The sequence below is a fragment of the Carex rostrata genome, chromosome 3 (assembly GCF_964058835.1).
Source record: "Carex rostrata chromosome 3, lpCarRost1.2, whole genome shotgun sequence".
NCBI classification, from domain to species: domain Eukaryota; kingdom Viridiplantae; phylum Streptophyta; class Magnoliopsida; order Poales; family Cyperaceae; genus Carex; species Carex rostrata.
In genome coordinates, this window is record NC_135920.1 from 10,371,799 (window position 1) to 10,389,287 (window position 17,489).

General features: G+C 32.3%; 2 protein-coding genes across 7 annotated transcripts; one reads left to right on the plus strand and one right to left on the minus strand.

Moving 5' to 3' along the window:
- The first annotated feature begins 956 nt into the window (after positions 1 to 956).
- Positions 957 to 5,102, plus strand: LOC144551409 (uncharacterized). 3 transcript variants are annotated; one of them, XM_078299362.1, is made up of 7 exons: positions 957 to 1,121; positions 1,854 to 2,001; positions 2,726 to 2,943; positions 3,155 to 3,485; positions 4,027 to 4,381; positions 4,470 to 4,551; positions 4,664 to 5,102. In XM_078299362.1, the coding sequence occupies exons 1-7, from the start codon at positions 1,083 to 1,085 to the stop codon at positions 4,883 to 4,885; spliced, it is 1,395 nt and encodes a 464-aa protein (XP_078155488.1). In that variant the 5' UTR covers positions 957 to 1,082; the 3' UTR covers positions 4,886 to 5,102. The 3 variants fall into 3 exon arrangements, with proteins under 3 accessions (XP_078155488.1, XP_078155487.1, XP_078155486.1); XM_078299361.1 differs by having other exon boundaries at positions 959 to 1,121; positions 2,729 to 2,943; positions 3,943 to 4,381; XM_078299360.1 differs by having other exon boundaries at positions 960 to 1,121; positions 3,943 to 4,381.
- Positions 5,103 to 5,624: 522 nt separating this feature from the next.
- Positions 5,625 to 8,053, minus strand: LOC144551410 (uncharacterized). 4 transcript variants are annotated; one of them, XM_078299366.1, is made up of 4 exons: positions 7,927 to 8,053; positions 7,745 to 7,840; positions 7,125 to 7,474; positions 5,625 to 6,612 (listed from the first exon to the last, which is right to left on the minus strand). In XM_078299366.1, the coding sequence occupies exons 2-4, from the start codon at positions 7,824 to 7,826 to the stop codon at positions 5,899 to 5,901; spliced, it is 1,146 nt and encodes a 381-aa protein (XP_078155492.1). In that variant the 5' UTR covers positions 7,827 to 7,840; positions 7,927 to 8,053; the 3' UTR covers positions 5,625 to 5,898. The 4 variants fall into 4 exon arrangements, with proteins under 4 accessions (XP_078155492.1, XP_078155490.1, XP_078155491.1 ...); XM_078299364.1 differs by having other exon boundaries at positions 7,125 to 7,498; XM_078299365.1 differs by having other exon boundaries at positions 7,745 to 8,053.
- Positions 8,054 to 17,489: the final 9,436 nt, after the last annotated feature.

Genomic DNA, 17,489 nt, shown 5'->3' on the forward strand with positions numbered 1-17,489 from the left:
TTGGTTAATAAGCACTATAAACTGATATGACATATAATCAGAGAAGGAATTTGAAAGAAGACATTCAATCTTTTATAGGCGATGTTGTGACTAATTACACTTGAATACAATAACAAACAAGTTAACTATTTGTTGTGCTACAACCTACAATAACAGAAAAACTAATTACTAAATAAAATAAAACAAAACTAATATAGTAGAGTTTGCAGGTGTTTTTATCTCCAGTGCTTCATAGAACTGGACAAGTCCACTATAAAATCTAAAAATAAAAAAACTAATATAGTCAAATCATATTTTAGATTTTTTAGACCTCACTAAATTTGATAATGCTAAATCAACATGTCTGATATGCGTCGGCATTTCTTTGATCAAATGATATTACTGGTGCTCCTGATCTTACTTATTTTATTGAAATTTGAAGAAAAAAAAAATGCGGTGCCCAATTATGCACCTAAAAGAATTGACAAAAGAAAAAAAAAATTTTGATAAAAGAAAAGAATCCAATGTCTAATTTGGGCTAAGATGTAATTTTTTTCTTGTGTTGTAAGCGGATTGATGTAATTAGATTTTGTTGTACCAATTATAATTGGACAAATAGAGAGAGATACTGAGTAATTTTCTAAAATTATAAATTTTTTTGTCGGATTAACTTTCTTTGTTATTTTTTTTATTAACTTTTTGTATTAATTATCACAATTAATTATAACAGATAAGAAAAAGAGAGTATAATGACAAAATCAGTATTCAGAAGAAAAAAATTCTCTCTCTTAAAATCACAAATGATGTCTTCAGTATAACACACTCTAAAAAGAATTATTGCAGCCCCAGCTAACTGACCCGTTATACATAAACCGCTCGAGCAATTTGCCACGAAGAACTCATTTAATCACTAAAACCCTTAAAAAATTAAATAAAACAGAAAATGGATTGGTAGTGGCACGAATGCAATAAAGGAGGAAAACCAGCTCCCTTTCTCCCGGTCAACACCTGTTCCATTAAAACAACTTTTCACGCCAATCAGATTCTCTCTCCTCTCTCTCTCTCTTTCAGCTTGAGTTTCAAAGCTGCGAATTTATCATAGTATGGAATATGAGCGTATACATAAGCCTCTCTCTTATCAGGTCTCTCGCTCTCTCTCAAATTTTGTAACCTTTTGAGTTTCTGAAATTTTTGGTCTTATAAAACAATTAAGGTCAATTTGTTATTCTGTTTTTTTTTTCTTTCTTTTTTTGGCGTTGGTTGGTGTGTCCAGATAGTTTCGAGTTGATTAAGTAGCTAGGCAAATGTATTGATAACATATTCCTCAAATAAAGACAAATGAAAAAGAAAAAAGAATTCATTAATAACATGCTAATTAATACTACGTAGAATTCTAAGCAAACGATATAGACTCGTAGATATATATTAAGAGATTTCACTTTTTGAAATATTATTTCACTCACAGAATTTAAAAATCATTATTACTTCATTGTTGGATATTTTCGTTTCCATATAGAAAGCAGAGCAGAAAGATATATTGTAAAGTTTCGTACTGAGACACTGATATGTACATAAGTTCCTTCTATCATGACATTTGATTTTTCAATTATATTTTGGTGGATAATTTAAAAAGAAAACTATAATTTAGTTGGTTTATCTGATATGGGGAATTTCTTTTCTTTTCGGATTCTATGGCAAAGGGGTTGGGATGAAAGCTCAGCAATTACAGTATCAGACTATTTGAATCAACATTTTTGTAGGATTTTTTTATATTTGCTTTATAATATTTGTTTTAGCAATTACAGTATCAGACTATTTGAATCAACATTTTTGTAGGATTTTTTTATATTTGCTTTATAATATTTGTTTTACAGGGAAATAAATTTTCAGTTTCACCAAGAAAGCTCCGCTCAATGCTTCTTGGGCTTGAGAAGAGGAATCAAGAGGAAGGAGGGGAACAACCCACAACCACTGACCAGGAAATAATTCATTCCAAGGAAATACCCCAATCTGACAATAGACGTATGATCAAATTGTTCATTCAATTCAATTTATTTTATTTGGAATGGTATGATGCAAATAGACTTGCCAATTCCAACAGGAAATGTCATATTCCTACATAGTTTTCTGACTGACTCAAATTTTATGATTTGAAACAAAGAATTTCCAATACAGAAATATCTTTCATCCAAAGAAAGTCCAATTAAACACGGAATTAGTATGTTTCTAGAAAGATTTATGACCAAGGAATACGGTCTGACTATTACATAACACAACTACCAAATAATTTTAAATATTTACCTTGTCAGGAAGAAGAATACGAATAAATTTATAAGAACACTTACATAACACAAACCATATATCTTTTTTTATCAAAATCACCCTACATTTTTTTGTTATTAACTTGTTGGTTGATATTACCCAACTGGTGAATTTATAGTTAGCTTACCAGGACGTTTCTAATTCTTAACTTTCACTTGGCAAGATATAGTTCAATATAGACTTGAGGGAAGCAACTTGCTATTGGTATGGACAGAATGGTAAAATTTGGATCAAATATACATTTTCTGTCAAACTAACCTAAAAACTGGTTGTTGATAGCAATTTTCTCCGAATGATGTGAATTTTAACTTCATTTTTATTCACGTGGAACATTAGTATTATTGGATCAGCAACAATCGTGAGCGCAGTTATTAGCACATTCTTCTTTTAGTGGTTTTGATATTGGTCACTAATTTATTTACAGGAGCAAGCAGAGTGGATTGCCAGGATATGGAATGCTCAACATCAGTATCCATGTCGAACAGCACCAGCAGTGGGTCCCAGAATTTGACAAAAGTGGGCCCCACCCACCGCGAGGACAGCTTCGACTCTGATAGTGTCTCGTTCGGTGGCTTTGAATTCCAAAAGCAAGGCACCGCACATGCTTCGACTGGCACTGTACCAGCTCAAAGATTTACCATGGTAATAATATCAACCCACCAGATACTTTCATGAAGAGTTTTACTTCTGTCATATGGTATTCTTAATAGACCTGAGTTTAATCACATTAGGGGTTTTATACTTGGGATCACAACTCTGCTCCATGCTATGTCTAGCAATTTCAGTTGCTAAGAACTTTCTGATTCAAGCACAAGGGATGACTAATCTTTTTATTTCGTATTATTAACGACAGGTACATTCCTTCCTATCGCCATTCTCAAAACCGGCACCTTCAAAATGGGATGATGCAGAGAAGTGGATATCAAGCCCCAATTTGAATGTGAAGGGAAATGGAAAAACAAACAGCAAAGTGGATTTGGTGATGAATAAGGTGGTGGTGGTGAATCGAAAGAAGGTGGATTTGAGCAAGGTGAAAAAGGTTGGAGTCATAACTGGTAGTGGTTTTGGGTTGGGGAAGGCAAAGAGGAAAGAGCTGAATTGGGTGGATGAGCCTTTTGGGTTGATGGATTTTGGTGTGGAGGAGGGTGCATTTGGGGCTGCTGAGCCTGTTGTAGATTCTGCTGGTAAGCAAATATGATTTTTTAATTCCAGAATTATGATTTTAATCATCAAAAGAAAAAGAGTAAGGCTATAGTACTATGCATAGCACAGATTTTTCCGTACTATGGATCTATATTTTCATTTTCAAAGTCCTAACAGTCAATCCAAACTGTTCGACATGATCTGCATATATGTACTTGCATACTAAATTTTACATTTTTTTAGAATGTTTTTTCCCTTATCAATGTTTCTGTATATAATTTTTTTCTTCTTCTCAAGTATTACTTGTATTGTTTTTATATCCACGTCGTAAAGCTTGTACAGTGTACCCATTTCTGTGAGATATGCCACATGGCGTATCTCTCTTTAGTTTATATGGAAGTAATATAATATATTTTTCCTTAATTTTTCATTTTTGTGTCGTAATTTTTGCACTATTGAAAAGAATACTTTCACTCAAGGCATCTCCAATATTTTCAGTAACTGGCAACCGAAACAGTCTACCAGCAACGAATCACTTAAAACCAATTAGTGGTGCGCCTTTGGTTCCTGAAGTCAGGTCAGTTTCAATGCGGGATATAGGTACCGAAATGACCCCCATTGCAAGTCAAGAGCCTTCACGTACCGCAACTCCACTACGGGTGAACACACCAACTGGCAACTCAACTTCCTCAAGAACTCCGAGCCCATCGGGAAATCCTGCAACTCCAGCAGGTGCTGTGTTAGATGTAGAGTCACAGGTGAAAACCAGGAGAGAGATAATGAAGCTCAGTGAGCAGTTAGGTAAAACCAACATAGCAGCTTGGGCAAGCAGGGAAGCCAGAGAAGATAATCGAACACCAGATCAGTCGTCTAAAATTGACTCGGAAACTCGTGCGGTTGATTGGGAAGAAGCTGAGAAATCCAAGAATTTGGCCAGGTATCGTAATTTGATACTGTTTCTCATGGATTTACATTTCAATATATTTGTTCATTGTTTTATTGAATTGGAGATTGAACAAATGTAGGTTCCAGAGGAATGAGGCCAGGATTCAAGCTTGGGAAAACCACCAAAAAGCGAAAATTGAAGCCGAAATGCAAAAGATGGAGGTTCTTATTTTTTTAATTATTTTAGTATGGTTACCTTCCTCAATTTGATATTCTTATGAAGAATATTGTAGCTGTGCTTTTTTCTTTACTCATCTGGTATCCCTGTGAGCAGGTCAATTTAGAGAAAATAAGAGCACGCACACAAAAGAAGCTGATGAACAAATTAGCAGCAGCAACACACGAGGCTAGTGAAAAGAGAGCGGCAGCAGAGGCCAAGCAACAGAAAGAAGCCACTAGGACAGCAAAGAAAGCAGATTATATTAGACAAACTGGCCATGTCCCTGACCAGTTGTTTTCTTCCTGGAGCTCGTGCTTCGGAAATTATGTAAAATAAGAACCGATTGTTGTCAATGGCGAAACAATTTTTCTACACGTCTTTTGCTGTAGTTTATTTTGAGTGAGATGGCATTTTTACCAATCAATGTATGATTATGTATAGAGGAATGATATGATTGAATACAGGAAAGAAAGATAATTCTTTGGTAGTATTTCCTTACCATGTAGACATGTCTATACAGATGTATGCCTAAATGGTAGGGTAAATCAGTGAATGGTTGTCTTTACATTTCAATATATGCCACACAAATGAAGCAACTGGTTGCACATTACCAAACTTCTGAATTTCTTATAACCGAAATGCAATATTAACAATGGAAGATACCTACATACATGCTTGTATGCATGGATGTATGTATGCATATGCATACATATAAAGTTGTGGTAAGACTTAAATATGTTTCGATATTGCAGCTCCAAAACTCAAATTTCAAAGTTCAAGGCCACTCTGAATTGCTCATTAAGATTACTATATGTAGATCACACCAAACGGCTTGAATTGGTTGTTTGGATTTTTGAATTTAGAGACCTGGAACCAAAATACATACATATATTTACTTTTGTGAAGCACCTTTGAATGGCTAATTATCATACTTTTTTGCCACCTACTGGCCTTGAAAACAAACCTTATTTTATTTTGTCGTTTATTCCAAAACGTGACATGTTTAGTATAAAAAGACTATACATGACACTTCTCCCTCAGTTGTTAAATATTGTCACTTGTTTAGAAAGAACAATTCTCAAAGTTACTTTTTCTTTTCTTCCAGCTTGCCAAAGTTCTTGTGTTTCATCATTTGTGATGATAACATTTAACCCATCTTCTAACAAAACTAAACACCATCGATCACCTAGTTTACATTTATCTTCTTTGACTAAACAAACTAAAGCTCCCAAAAATTTATACAGAAAAAAGGGTACTTGCACTGATGAAACTAATGTGACTGAGAAAAGGTCACCACGCACAACCAAAATCTTCCGTGACACCTTTGTAGGCAAAACAAAGTAAATAACTCAAGGGAAGTTCACTTCCTGTGACTGAGGAAGCTGACCTGAAGTATTCCCCATGTTATGATCCCCACGAAAGTGCTGTTGTAAAGGCTGTGGGAACACAGGCTGTGCTTGCATCAAAACTGCTTTTTCAATCCATGCATACATAGTCTTCCCCTCCAAACTCATAAAAACCCTTCTCTCATGCTTATCCCTAAATGTCTCACAAGCGGCAAGAAATGCCTGGGCAGAGAGGTTCCGCACTGTCTTGAGCTTTGCAATGCACTGCTCAGTCGAATAAGGCTTCGGCCCAAATGATAGTTCCTGAGTTAGAATATCCTGGATTATCTCTTGCTGGCGCCGGCTCAGCTCGACCAATTCTTCAAGTGCTTTCGTTATGTTTAGAGATTTTTCGGTTATCTCAGAGCTGGAGTTGTCATCAGGCTCATTGTAGGTGCAGTTGTGCTCATTGGTGGTGGGGTATCGAGGAGGGGGTGGGGAAGGGGCTGGATGAGGGGGCAGTGGAGGGGGTGTATTATTGCTGTAGTGGGGGTGGTGATTAGGAGTGCTCTTTTCAGGAAGCCTTAGTGAAGATGAGCTGCCTTCATCTTTGTCAGTTAGTTCTACTGCCATGGCATCCAGTTGTGTCTGGTTGGTTGCATTTTTGGTGAAGAATAACTTTAGAATTGGATACTCTGGACAAGGTCTTTCGCGGCATTTTGCATACTGTGGATTGATCTAATAAACAAAGGAAAAAATAAAAGAGAAGAAAATGAAGGGAATGCAAAGAAAGTAAGTTTCCCATTTGAGAACCAATTAAATGATTATTAACTGCAAGAGCACCTCGAACCATGTTTGCCATTCTCTCAAACTGATCTTGAGCAGAAACCAGTTGCATTGGACCAACAATCTCACCTCTAAACCAGAATAATACTAACAGTACTCGCTTGCTCTTCAGTTCAACAGTTCACAATGGGAATTTGAATTAAAGTTCTGAAAAGACATTATCCAGTCTAACTTTGTGTTTCATCAGGAGTCATATGAAAAGGACGGTACCCATAGTAGTCCTAAGTTCAAACCAGAAATTCAAAGCATCTACTTGAGCTTTTTCAAAAAGAAAGGAAAAGCACCTATTCAAAGCAAGCAAGACCAACTATTCCAATATATTTCATCAAAAGAAAAAAAACTATTCCAATATCGACTCCTACATCCAACTGACACCAAAATAACTAGCAACATATGATACTTACAGCTACAACGCGATCCCAATCGGCAGGATCATTTGGCCTTGGCACATTGTGCTCTGGGTCCCAAGCCCACCCGCTCATCACTGCCAGCTCATCATACGGCCTGAACAAATTCCTCAGCACCTTGAGGCGGTTCCTCAGGTGGTCCTTGGTAAAGTTGAGTCTCGTCTTGTCATTGAAAGCCGGTACAATGTGGGTCCATGAGCTCTTTGTGAACTGTCCGTTCACAAAGCTCCCTTCGATATACTCTTGTTTTAGTATTGTAAGCAAGGCAACATCAAGAGAGTGAGTCCAATTTGCAGTTCTTGACCGAGAACTACTGGATTCTGAAATTGGTTTCCTTCCTGAGCCGTCTGTTGCATCAGTACAAGTTATTGCTAGAAAATAACTAAGCAACAATATAATGAGGGTTGTTTTGCAAATGGCGACTTAACATGCATTGTAAAATAACCCAAAATTTCACCAATACTTCTCTATCTTGGATGCCCAAAACATATTAAAGAAAATGAAAAAAGAGAGATAACAGAAATTAGGACTCCAATGCTTCATCAGAGATCAGCTAATTTGGGAACACAAAATAAAAAAATATATATAAGACAATACGAGGGAAATAAAATTGGTACCTTTCTTATCCCAAACAAGGCCTCTTAATCTCCTTTTCGCCTTAATTTCATCTCTCCTTGTTCTCTCAGTATCCATCTTCATTATCAATCAATTCCCTACTAAAATTCAAAACGTCCCTTAATCACCGCAAAAATTGGCGGGGAGAAGCGAAAACAGCGAAGAAGATATCAAAATCTCGTACCAGCTGGAACAGGGAGAAGGGAATAAGAATTTCCGGAGCTCGATCGGAGCTCGATCGGGAAAAACGGGGTCGGGGAATAGAATAGAAGGGGGGATAGAATAGGTAAAGGGAACAAGAGGTTGGGTTTGGTGAGGATAAAGCAAAATGCTGAGTTTATTATCGACTTTATTCCCATAAAAAATTCTTGCAGGCCGGGTTCACAAAAGATCAGTGGAGTAAACCGGATAGACAGATTAAAATTGAATAATTCGGGTTGGTTCGATGGTGTTAAAAATTCGTGTTTTGAGAATAATTTGAGTATAATTTGAGAATGATTCGGAATTATTTAGATCAAAGATCTCAGTTTTACAAAAGAGCAAAAATAGAAAAAAATAAATGTTTTGAGAAAAATTCAAAAAAAAGCTCGGAAATAATTTGTATAATTCAGAAAAAATTCTTAAAATTCGTAAATAATTAAGTCAAAGTTCAATCAACTGAATAAATCAGCATTCGATTCGCTATTACCAAAAATATGAATTATTCGCAAATAGTTCGTGAATCTTGTGACTATAATTAATACTACTTTTTTTTTTTATTAGCACAACATCTTTAAAAAAAAATTATAGATAATTTTAACTTTCTTTGAACATCTTTACAGAATCCAGATGCATCTTGTAATATTATTATGAATATTTACTAATTATTTAATTTAAATAATTGCTAGATTTTCTTTTTCCTTTTTTTTCATTTTACATTGAATACCTGTGAAAATTCTGTACAGTTATTTTAATTTATATTTTTTTTCATTTCTTAAGTGATTTTTAGAAAGAAAAAAAAAGGATAAAATATTAATCGTTAAAATAACTTTCTTTTTTAAACTAACTGTCAATAAAATTTGTGGAACTTCATAAAATAAATCATTATATACAATGTTGTTAGATTTTCTTAATATAATAAAGCATTTCACGCTTGTATTATATTTTTTAAAATTCTTGAAGAAGTTACAAAATACAAATATATATTTACATAGTTTACAAATCTAACTTTAAAAAAAAATATAATAATGCAAGAGAGAGAAACAGTTATTATAAATAGAACTTTTAAAGAAAGAAAATGCTATGATAATATACGTGAGAAGCAATTTCAGAAAAAAATAATAATAAAGGATAAAATTGTCTATATATCAAAATATTTTGATAATATTATGTTAATAAAAAAAATGAGCAGTGTTAATATCTATCACCCGAATAAGCTCATCACACGCAATTGACTAAATTTGCATGCTTCTTTTCTGGGTTAAAGATTCGAAACTGGATTTTGTCCATATGACTAGCTCTGGACAAAATCTCATCCAAAGCCATATCTTACCGTTTGATTTACTTTAAGATTCATATCAATATATTTAAAAATTAATAACTTTAAATGGTTCTGTAAATCTAAATCATCCGTGTAAATTTCAACACAGGTCAGATTTACAATTAATTTTGAATGAAATTTTGTCCAAAACCGTTGGGACAAAAACTTCACCCAAAAGATTCTCTGAAATTTATGCATTAGTGGCTATAATGCTCAGATTCTCTTGATTTCTCCCAACTTTTTTTAATTTTTCCCGAGTTATTATTGGTTGTTCGTTTAGAAGAGATTACATTGGCAATTGGCACCTCAACTTTTGCTCTTAGTACAATAAAATTTTTAAGAGGGAAGTCTAATTTTGGCTCGTATTATTTTATTTGGTTCAGTTTAAGTCCTTAATTTTTTTTTTTTTGTTCATAAGGTCTCCCGAATATTTTACATAATTTAAATAAGTCTCTAAAGTTGTTCTTGGTATTAAATTTTCTTCAGTTCTAGAAATAATAACTAAATTAGCATTATATTGATGTTCTAGAAATAATAACTAAATTATATATTACCGAATTAACTCACAAAATAATTTAATTTAGAAAAAATGCGAGGGGCTTCTTGAATCAAGGAGCTTGATTGAATCATGTGTAATAACCAAAAAGACTTAATTGAACTAATAAGGGTATGTTTGATTGCAAAACAAAAATAGCTCTTTTGTCATTTGTCTTATTAGAATAGCTAAATTCAACTTTTTGTAAGAATAAGTCATTCTAATAAAACAAAAGAGTTGAATTCACTATTTCTATCTATTCAAGCACATCTAAACAAAGAACAAGCTATCCCAAATAGCCTTGTTTTAAAAATAGCCTATTCTTATTCCAACCAAACATACCCTTAGTGAAAATACTGAGGGTCAAAATAAAAGTTTTCTCAATGTCTGAACTAGGGGTGGCAACGAACCGAACCGAACTTACCTTAGGTTTGAGTTTGGTTTGAATTAATTTCGAACCGAACCTGGTTTGATTCGTTTTGAACCGAACCCATTTCGAACTACACATTTCGAATCGAACCCGAATCGAATCACGAACTAAATTATTTTTTAGCAGTCCTAGTTATACCGGTAGTTTATACATTAATTTTTTCTCACGGGACAATTCACATGACTTCCTTTTACCGGTATGAACTATGAAATGAGTGTTTTTAAGTTGAAAAATTGTTCATAAAAAAATACATCAGAGACGGCTTTCCTGGTATGAACTATGAGAGACGAAGAGAGAGGAGAAACAATCAGTGACAGCCGGAGAGACAGCCAGTCGCCGAGAGCGTCAGCTAGATTTTAGAGCTAGAGGGAGAGTGAGTTAGGGAGAGGTGGAGAGAGAACTAGGTTATTGAGATTTGAGAGCGAGGGAGTGTCGGTTAAGTTAAATTATGACTCTCTATCTTGGATTTTAATTTCATCAGGTAAATGGACAGCCGATGTTATTATGAGATTCGAACCATAAAAATGATCGAACCCATTTCGATCGAACCAGGCTAGATTTGGGTTTGGTTTGAATTAATTCCGAACCGAACCTGGTTTGATTTGTTTCAATTCGAACCCATTTCGAATCGAATTAAACTCGAATCAAACCCGAATCGAATCACGAACCTCGAATTTTTTTGCCAGCCCTAGTCTGAACATGGTGAATTATTGACAAACCTTAGTTGAATTAGTAAAAAAAACTTAACAAGTTACTTAAATACTTAAACTGAAACAACATAAAGAATATTGATTAAATTAATAAAGTTCGCAAACTTAGATTAAATGAGGTGCAGTAATTTTAGAGTCAAAGACAAACTTTTATTATTAGCTTTACGTAAATTAAGAAGTAGTCCATTTTTTATATTGCAATAATGTTTTCATTGATAATAGCATTTTCAATATTAAATTAAATAGGACATCGTTTATTAAGTTATTAAGGATAGATTTGGTATAAACGAAGAATTATCGTGTTAGCGTTGAAAATTACAATTTGTACGTTTAGCATAGCTCCTCCCTTAAATTTAACAAATTTAACAAAGGAGAGGATACAGATGTTTCACTTATCAACCAGACACAAAATATTTCATAGATTGATGAATAAAATTAACTCAAAAATTATTGATATTTATCGAGAATTGGTTTTAGTCTAGTGACAAACAACAATAAAACTGAAAGTTAGATTAAAAGTGTGAAACATAAAATATTTAAAATATATAATGTGGTTGTTAAAATTTGAAATTAAGTCTCTACAATGACAAAATAAGTGCTAACTATTAAATTACAGGTACACGTTTAACATGTTAAGAGAGAAGCTAAACAATTTCAATAGATATGATTAGAAAATTTGAAATTAAGAGGGTGATTAAGCACTTATGAATTAATAGTGAATAAGTAAAAATCTAAATTATGAGGGTAACTAAACAACTATGAATTAAGTGTAAATTTGTCTCTGATGACAAAAATCAGGTTTGAAACTCCGAGAAATTTTTATCGTAAATATTAAATAGTTAAATGACTTCCAACCTATACTAAAAAAAACGTGTAATGTTTGTCATCTCATTTTAACTTAATATGCAAGTTATAGTATAAAAATCTTGATATTTGTCACTTTAAGTAAAACTAGGTGTTCTCAAGTTTATATCAAATTAACTTTAAATGACGAATTCAAACTATTAAAACTCATTTATCTTACGAGTAATGCATCTACGTATGAAAATTTCAAATTTCCACATTTTTTTTTTATAAAAGTGGGTAATCCCCACCTGTTTCATATAGAAACCAATAGTAGTTCATACAATAATCGATAGAATATAATTCTATCGTCTAAAAAGAAACAACTAAATTACAGCAATAAAGCCTACAACATAGCATAACAATACTTAGCAGACAACTACAAAATATAACAGCATAACAACATACCATATATCAAAGTAAGTGTCACACTCCATATTTTTACCATCCGGAGAGTGATTATATAAGCATCTTCACATCTTTCCTTGACCCGTCAACCTACGTCGCCAACAAAAAGGAAGACAAAATAGCAAAACGGAGTCAGCTACAAATCTCAGTAACCGGTTATTTAACGACGCGCTTCTCTACAATTGGCTTAATTTAACAACCATTCAAATAGACCGAATTAATCCACACAAATTCACATCAAATTATGCACGCATATTTAACTAGCAATAGCCCGTCGGTCTAGGTTATCCATAAAACTAGTCACATCATATTCACACATGTGTAATCCCTGTCACAGGCAATTCCCACATTCTCATAACACAATTCCTTTAAACCACCAATCCAATGGGAAATCCATCCAACATTGGAATGCCGCCAACCCACTGGGAAATCCATTCAACAATGAGAGGCTACAATCACATATCAGATTCCAACCTCAGACCCGCTATCCCGTTAAATATGTCATCATAATTCAATATGCAATACCAATATTCAAATCAACCATACAAAACGAAAACACAGTTATAGAGAAGTCCGGTTACCTGATAGCGAGATTTTCAGAACTCCAAATCGGATTTCAACAACAACTCATAATCACTGCGACGTAGTCAGAATTCAAATCAGATAGACACTCGATCAATAATTAAAGTTAGAATAATGTCAATTGGAATAAAATGAGAAATTATTACCAACAGATGAGATAGGCGTCGACTGGAGCGATAATTATTAGCAATCAAGTTGAATATATAATTTATGAAGAATGAAGTGAGGATAAAGTAGAAGGCAAGACATATTGAAAAAAGAAGAAATTTCACAGAGAGCGTGGGTTAATTAATCAAGGGGTTACGCATGGGTTTTCATTTATCGGAGGCGGTTTAATTCAAAGGTTGTATGGATGAATTCAAGGGGTGCGTCCAGAGGCTACAGTTATTTATATGAGAGAAGATCTATGGAATTCAACTTTCAAGATTACACTAGAATAGTCGGTTAGTGACATATTACAAGATGAATAGCAGTAGTGACCTTATTATATAAAGTTAATATTAAAGCATGAAGCTATGTTTAAAATATACTATATGTAGTGTAAAAAGAGACTCAAGTAAGATAGTATATATATTTTTAAGTTAATTTAACAAAAAGACTGATGAAATAATATTCCGAGTAGTACAGTATAATCAATTTAATTATTTAGAAAATCAAATAAAATATGACAAGTTTATTATTTCATTTTTTTTTTATAAAAGATACATCTATAGTGTTTTAAATATTTTAAATATAATTTTGTAAGCATAAATAATTAACTCAATTTTTCGGGATGCTACAGTAAGCTAATATTTTTCAAATACTAAGCATAACATCTAAGAAGAGCAAGTGAAACAACTCGTTCCAGTGTGACTGTCAACTGAAAAGCATGAATAGGAACTAGGAGAAGAAGGATCAGAGGCAGAGAAATCATCATGTTCAACCCTGTTTCACAGATAAGTTGAGAGATCCTCGGACCCAAGTCCGCCCTCGGACCCAAGCCTGGTTGCATCCCACATCGTGGGTATCAGAATCTGACAGTGTGATCAAACTGCCTCCCTGAGCCAAATAAGAAACATCCATAGGCATAATCAAAGTTAGTTTAAAAAAAGAATTATCTTGCCTAACCTTGCACCAATACGAAGTGAGATAATAGAAGTTCCTATACTGGTAAGAGATGGAACAGAAACGTCATGGAAACATAGTCTGTTTCGTGCTAACCAGATAGTCTAGAGGGTAGCAGCACTAATTATTTCAACTAAAAGAGTGTCTTTTAAAGGTATGTAAGCATCTAATAGCTATAAATCTTCTAAAGTAGTACAATCATAACGAAACTCATTGTGATGAGCTATCCATTACCATAAATCATTTCCACATTAGTATAAAATCAAATAGTCAAAATTATGAACATTTTTTTGAATTTTAATGCATTAAGTGTTTTAATATTTTTTTACTACTTAACTTTATACATAATTAGTTTGAAATTAAAAAATTTTGTATGTAGATATGTCACTCATAAAGTAAATAAATTTTAATAGTTTAAATTCAGCGTTTGAAATTAATTCAATAGATTATCTTTATAAATTTATAAAATTAAATTTATAAAGATATTTCAATACTCCTGTTACCTCTCTCTAATTTATTGATGCTTCCTGATTTAGATAAATGGAGAAGATGTAATTCATGTACGCTCCTCGGTAGTCGGTTCGAGCTCCGCCGCTTCAATTCAGCACCTTGGTTCTAGCTCCTTCCTCTCCTCTTCAATTCAGCTCCTTTTCCCAACACGAATCGAAAAGCCTGTGCGCGTCCTTTTGAATTTTTTTCATAAACCATAATTAATAAAAAGAATTTTACGGAACCAATATGATTAATTTTTTTTTTTCAAAAATCATAAGGACTGTGGCGTTCTCACGGTCTCAAATTTTTTTTTTTAAAACAGAATTTTTTCCAGACCGGTCTCAATTTTTTTTTTTTTATAAAACATAATTTTTTTTAATTTTGTTATTTTTTGTATTAAAATATTAGAAATGTTGAATATATTTCTTTGAAAATAGATGAAATACAATATAATTTGATTTATTATAAAGACTGCAACAAATAACCCAGATGAATATTTTTCAGATCGGGTTTTTCGCGGCTGTAAGAAAAATTAATATATTTCTTTATGTGTTATTGAAAAAAAATAAAAATGCTTAGATTCTGAGTTATTGATCCCGGTTCAAAAGTCACTTCTCGGTAATCCAGAAAATATTGTGATCCTTCTAGTACATTTAATTTATGAAAAGTTGTATCTATTTTTGAAAAAAAACAAAAACTTTTAGTTATTTAATGATTGTTATTCAAAAAGAATTCTCAAAATATATATAACTTTTTATAAATTAAATGTCCTAGAAGGATCACAATATTTTATGGATTACCTAGAAGTGACTTTTGAACCGGGATCAATAACTCAGAATCTAAGCATTTTTATTTTTTCTAATAACACATAAAGAAATATATTAATTTTTCTTACAGCCGCGAAAAATCCGACCTGAAAAATATTAATCCGGGTTATTTATTGCAGTCTTTCTAATAAATCAAATTATATTGTATTTCATCTATTTTCAAAGAAATATATTCAACATTTCTAATATTTTAATACAAAAAATAAAAAAAATTCTGTTTTATAAAAAAAAAAAATTTGAGACTGTGGGATCCCCACGGTCTGGAAAAAAATTCTGTTTTTTTTTTTTAAAAAAAGATGAGACCGTGGGAACCCCACGGTCCTTATGATTTTTGAAAAAAAAAAAACCAATCATATTGGTTCCGTAAAATTCTTTTTATTAATTATGGTTTATGAAAAAAATTCCGTCATTTTTCTCTTATCTTGGAAAACGCAGTTGAAAAGACTAAAAACCTAAAAGAAAACCAAAGGTCTGAAACCCAAAAAACAAAAAAACAAAAAAACCCACAGGTCTCATGTCGTCACACGTCTACACGGTGGTATCATTAGAATTTATTTTATAAACCATAAATAATTAAATGAATTTTATGGAACTAATATGATTACTTTTTTTTTAAAAACCATAAATAATTAAAACCCACAGGTCTCATGTCTTCACACGTCTACACGTCTACACGTCTACACAGGTCTCATGTCCGTCCGGTCTCACAATCAGTTCTGTTTTATAAAAAAAAAAAAATTGAGACCGCACGGTCCGTCTGGTCTCAATTTTTTTTTTATAAAACAGAATTTTTAAAATTTTTTTTGTATTAAAATATTAGAAATGTTGAATATATTTCTTTGAAAATAGATGAAATACAATATAATTTGATTTATTAGAAAGACTGCAACAAATAACCCGGATCAATATTTTTCAGATCGGGTTTTTCGCGGCTGTAAGAAAAATTAATATATTTCTTTATCTGTTATTGAAAAAAAATAAAAATGCTTAGATTCGGAGTTATTGATCCCGGTTCAAAAGTCACTTCTAGGTAATCCAGAAAATATTGTGATCCTTCTAGTACATTTAATTTATGAAAAGTTGTATCTATTTTTGAAAAAAAATAAAAACTTTAAGTTATTTAATTATTATTATTCAAAAAGAATTATCAAAATAGATACAACTTTTTATAAATTAAATGTCCTACAAGGATCACAATATTTTATGGATTATCTAGAAGTGACTTTTGAACCGGGATCAATAACTCAGAATCTAAGCATTTTTATTTTTTTCAATAACACATAAAGAAATATATTAATTTTTCTTACAGCCGCGAAAAACCCGATCTGAAAAATATTGATCTGGGTTATTTGTTGCAGTCTTTATAATAAATCAAATTATATTGTATTTCATCTATTTTTAAAGAAATATATTCAACATTTTTAATATTTTAATACAAAAATAAAAAAAATCTGTTTTATAAAAAAAAAATTGAGACCGGACGGACCATTCGGTCTCAATTTTTTTTTTTTTATAAAATAGAACTGATTGTGAGACCGGACCGACCGTCTGGTCCTTATGGTTTTTTTTTTTAAAGTAATCATATTGGTTACGTTAAATATTTTTAATTATTTATGGTTTATCAAAAAAATTCGTATCATTAGGATTTCAATTTAGAGGAGTTAAAATATCATCATTTTACAATGAAAAATTTACAAATATTTGAGAAAAGAAAAGATGAATAAGAAGAAAAATTCTTTTGTTGTACACATTCTTTTATAACATTATTCAATTTCTATACGCAAAATTATTTTTCACAACTCGTATTACGTTTCACGAATAAAGTAATTCTCGTAATATAAATTATCAACAATAATCAACGCAAAAAATAATCGTCGTAAATTTAATTTATTAAAAAGTACAATTATTTATATTTGATCACGACACTAGGTTAAGGCAGCATGAATAATTCCAACACAATCTATTTGCACAGTAATCTTTTTTTTTTTTCCTTCTTCTTTTATTTGTAGAAAATAAACGCAAGAAATGAGAGATCAGTATTCCTCTTGTAAATGCAAATATATATTTTTCTCTTCCGTTTTCTGAATTTCTCTTATATTTTTCTTTCGAATCAAAACAAGAAGAGCCGGGATATTTAAAAATAACCCCCCCCCCCCCCCCCCCCCCCCCCAAAAAAAAAATTTATTTTATTAAAAATAACCAGGTTTCAGTCATATTTTTAAAAATACCCAGATCGCGGAAAAAATCCGCGCCCCGAATTTTTTTTTTTTTTAGAGTTTGGAGAAAGAAAATATCCA

Coding starts and splice junctions, on each gene's coding strand:
- LOC144551409 (XM_078299360.1), top strand. CDS start 1,083: ATGGAATATGAGCGTATACATAAGCCTCTCTCTTATCAG. Junction 2,944..3,154: donor CAGCTCAAAGATTTACCATG/GTAATAATATCA, acceptor TATTAACGACAG/GTACATTCCTTCCTATCGCC. Junction 3,486..3,942: donor GCCTGTTGTAGATTCTGCTG/GTAAGCAAATAT, acceptor CAATATTTTCAG/TAACTGGCAACCGAAACAGT.
- LOC144551410 (XM_078299364.1), bottom strand. CDS start 7,826: ATGAAGATGGATACTGAGAGAACAAGGAGAGATGAAATTAAGGCGAAA. Junction 7,499..7,744: donor CCTTGTTTGGGATAAGAAAG/GTACCAATTTTA, acceptor GTTATTTTCTAG/CAATAACTTGTACTGATGCA. Junction 6,613..7,124: donor ATTGGGATCGCGTTGTAGCT/GTAAGTATCATA, acceptor TTTGTTTATTAG/ATCAATCCACAGTATGCAAA.